Consider the following 3,983-nt stretch of genomic DNA (forward strand, 5'->3'; position numbering starts at 1 on the left):
ATATAAATAATCACGAGTTTTGAGAAAGGAGTACGTCATTATCACATATTAACCGAGCATCGAATCCCGAGATCTCACTAGAGCATCACCTTTTGTAGGTACTATCCAAACTGAGAGTTTACGAAGGAGGCATTGAAAGGAGAGGAGGAAGTCATTCAGTGAGATGAAGAGGAGGCAAGAGACAACCGATCGACCGAGAAGGAAGGTAATAGTTCTCTTAGTCCCAACCCATTCGAGAACATCTTATGTTATATAAAAAAGGGTGGTGATATTTTTACACCCTACTCCACTTTACACTTACTACAAAATATTAATATTTATAATTAAAAAATTAAAAAAGATTTTTTTTTAATGAAAATATAATCAAAATGCAAAATATTAAAATAATTTTCAAAATTAAAAAAAATTATAAATGATTAAAATATTAATATTTATTGGGGTGTAGGGTAGAGTACGGGTCTCAAAAATTATTTTTTTTATAAAAGAGTACTTTAACCAAGCTGCCACGTGTGATTTTTTTGCCAAACAAAAAAAAATAGATAAATGAATAATTCTTATCGGAGTATTGTGTTGTAATATTTTCTTAAAATGCAGACTTTTAAAATTGTGCTTTAAAAGTTAAAAAGGTAACATTTTTATATATAACTTTCAATATTATTATTTTAATATTTTTTATATAATTTAATTATAAATTTACTTTATTATATATATTTATTTTTAAATCTTTAAGAGTTGTCAAACTATTTTTTTTTTTTTTAAGTTTAAAAATTGACAGCCACTCCTTGGGCAGTAAGATGTAATTGAGACATTTGTAGGTTTTGTCCGAAAGATAGGGTGAGTTACAGAGCTAAACATGATCCTAGGATTGGAAAACGAGAGAAGGTCTGAAGGGTATTTGGAGGTGGAAATGAGGACAGGAAAAAGTGCAACATCACACGTTATTTTGGAAGGTTGACAGTGCCAAGAATCTGAAAATAGAAAGACCTGAAACGTCTCTCATCCACTCTCGCATGCAAAGAAAAAACAATAAAGTTGGAAGCGGTGAAGCACAGACAAATTGTAAAAAGGAGTCAGAGGAATAAAGTCCCTTGGATATCTTTCTACCTTTCTTCTCCGCGAGTGGTTTCAATTTGAAGCTAAGGCAGAGACCTGACTCCTCTGCCTTAGAGAAACTCTCACAATGGCGTTTCAGGATTTTGACCTCATCTCAGAGCGGCGGAGAAACGAAAAGAAGCAAAAGATGAGGAAGAGGATCATGATCGGCGTGGTTTCTTCCATCGTCCTCGTTGGCATGATCGGTGCAGTTCTCTTCGTCGTGGTTAAGAATGATGACGCTGGCAATAACAAGAGCACTAACAACAAGTCACGTACTAGCCATTCACCACCACACTCAGAAGGTGGCTCGCCCAAGGAGCACGTGGCGCACTCGGAGAAGATTGTGCAAGTGGTGTGCAGCTCCGCTGATTTCAAGGACAGGTGTGAAGCCCCTCTGAACAAGGCCATGCAGGATGACCCCAAACTCTCCGAACCCAAAGACCTTCTGAAGATCTACGTGAAGCTCGCAGAGGAAGAGCTTTCCAAGGCCTTCAACAGCACCAAGTCGGTTAAGTTCGACAGTGAGGAAGAGAAAGGAGCGTTTGAGGATTGCCAGAAGCTGTTTGAGGATGCCAAGGATGACATCGCAACCTCTATCTCTGAACTTTCCAAAACTGAGCTCAAGAATATCTCTGACAAGACTCCCGATTTGAACAGCTGGCTCAGTGCTGTCATCTCCTTCCAACAGACCTGCATGGATGGCTTCCCTGAGGGAAACATCAAGACTGAACTTCACAATCTCATGAACGATTCCAAGGAATTCGTTAGCAACTCCCTTGCCATTCTCTCTCAGGTGGCATCGGCTCTTTCTACATTGCAAAACATTGACGCACCCTCACATGGCCGCTCCTTGCTATCTTCCAACTCCCCGGCTGCTACTCTCGACAAAACCGATGGCTTTCCCTCTTGGATCAACCAAGAGGACCGCAGGATCTTGAAGGCCGTCGATAACAAACCTGCACCTAATGTCACTGTGGCAAAAGATGGCAGCGGAAACTTCAAAACCATCTCTGAATGTTTGAATGCTGTCCCTCAAAACTATGAAGGACGGTAACTACCTTCTCTCACCAACTCTCTTACTTCTATATGCATGGTATCATGGTATATATGTTTATGTATTATTCATGCAGGTATGTGATTTACGTTAAAGAAGGAATATACGACGAGCCAGTGATGATTACAAAGAATATGCAAAACATAACCATGTATGGTGATGGATCCCAAAAGACCATCGTGACTGGCAACAAAAACTTCAGGGACGGAGTCAGGGTTTTCCTCACTGCCAGTTTTGGTATGCATGAACGCCCTTCACCATGTTTATTATGATAGATGAGTAAGATATTAGTTAATTAAACTTGTTTTGGTACATGCACATGCAGTGGTGGAGGGAGATGGATTCACAGGCATGGCAATGGGATTCAGAAACACCGCAGGCCCTGGTGGAAGTCAAGCAGTGGCCGCAAGAGTGCAGTCGGATCGTTCAGTGTTTGCGAACTGTCGGTTTGAGGGCTACCAAAGCACTCTATTCACCCAAGCCCACAGACAATTCTACAGGAGTTGCATCGTAACAGGCACAGTCGACTTCATCTTCGGTGATGCAGCTGTGGTGCTCCAGAACTGCATCCTGATTATTAGGAAGCCAGATGACAGCCAGCAGAACACAGTGACAGCTCAAGGGAGAGAGGACAAGCAGCAAGCGACTGGAATCGTGCTGCAGAAGTGCACAATCAAAGCTGATGACGAACTGCTAACAGTGAAGGACAAGGTAAGGAGCTACCTTGGAAGGCCATGGAAGCTGTACTCAAGAACCGTTGTGATGGAATCAGAAATAAGTGACATCATTCACCCTGATGGATGGACGGCTTGGATCGGAGACTTTGCTCTGAAAACATTGTACTATGCTGAGTACGGTAACACAGGAGCTGGTTCCTCCACCAACGCTAGGATCAAGTGGCCTGGTTACCGAGTGATCAACAAGGAAGAAGCTACCATGTTCACTCCAGGCTCTTTCTTGAGAGGCTCATGGGTCCAGGGCACAGGAGTGCCCTCTACGCAAGGCTTCTACAATTAAACCCTTTCCTTCAAATTTCATACCAATTGATCACTTCTTCCTCTGCTACCACATGTTCTTAGGCACACTGGAAAATAAACTTGATGGTGTTCCTCGTTTTGATGAATTGTAATGTTTTTTTTCTTTTTCTTGTTATTCTTTCTTTTCCCTAATTTTTAAAAACATTTAATCTCCAATTGTAATCTTGCACTAACTACACTGGGGTAAAACAACTTGCCTATAGAATTGTGTCAAGGTTAAAGCAATTAGAACAAACTATCATACTAGCGATTCTCCCTTCCTGTGAATAAAACAGTTTATTCAACCCACTTTTTTTTTTACTTACAATTTCCAATACTATAATTTTAATTATTTTTCACATTATTTATTTATTCTTCCTTATATATTTTTTAAAACAGTGACATGAGATCAAAATTCAAATTCAATAACTTTACAGACATTAAAATTTGTAAAAAATATTGTTTTTTTAATAATGTTCCAAATATATACAATAAATAAGTGTAAAATATTAAACCTTTTTTAAAGATACAAGTCATAATCACGAGTTTCACATTTTATTATTAAAAACCTCAATGAATTTATAGTAAAGTCTAATATAATACATATATTAATATATATATTAGAAAACTAAATTAAGAAAATTCTTGGGGCCTGACCCCAGCCCAAAACGTTGTCAGATAAATTAAAATTACATAATCAAAATAGTGTAGGTTCAGATTAAAGAAAAATCAATAGAAAAAAATAAATTAACAAAATAATGGTTTTAAATTAGAGTTCATTTGCTTAAAATATATCTTACAAAAACCACACAAACAAC

The 3,983-nt window shown here is 38.4% G+C and overlaps 1 protein-coding gene across 1 annotated transcript; it reads left to right on the top strand.

Annotated features, from left to right (window-relative positions):
• Positions 1-1,005: 1,005 nt before the first annotated feature.
• LOC137807128 (Plant invertase/pectin methylesterase inhibitor superfamily) lies at positions 1,006-3,474 on the top strand. The gene is made up of 3 exons (XM_068607591.2): positions 1,006-2,145; positions 2,226-2,386; positions 2,475-3,474. The coding sequence occupies exons 1-3, from the start codon at positions 1,181-1,183 to the stop codon at positions 3,164-3,166; spliced, it is 1,818 nt and encodes a 605-aa protein (XP_068463692.1). The 5' UTR covers positions 1,006-1,180; the 3' UTR covers positions 3,167-3,474.
• Positions 3,475-3,983: the final 509 nt, after the last annotated feature.

The sequence above is a fragment of the Phaseolus vulgaris genome, chromosome 3, assembly GCF_051622355.1.
Source record: "Phaseolus vulgaris cultivar YP4 chromosome 3, ASM5162235v1, whole genome shotgun sequence".
Classification (NCBI taxonomy): domain Eukaryota; kingdom Viridiplantae; phylum Streptophyta; class Magnoliopsida; order Fabales; family Fabaceae; genus Phaseolus; species Phaseolus vulgaris.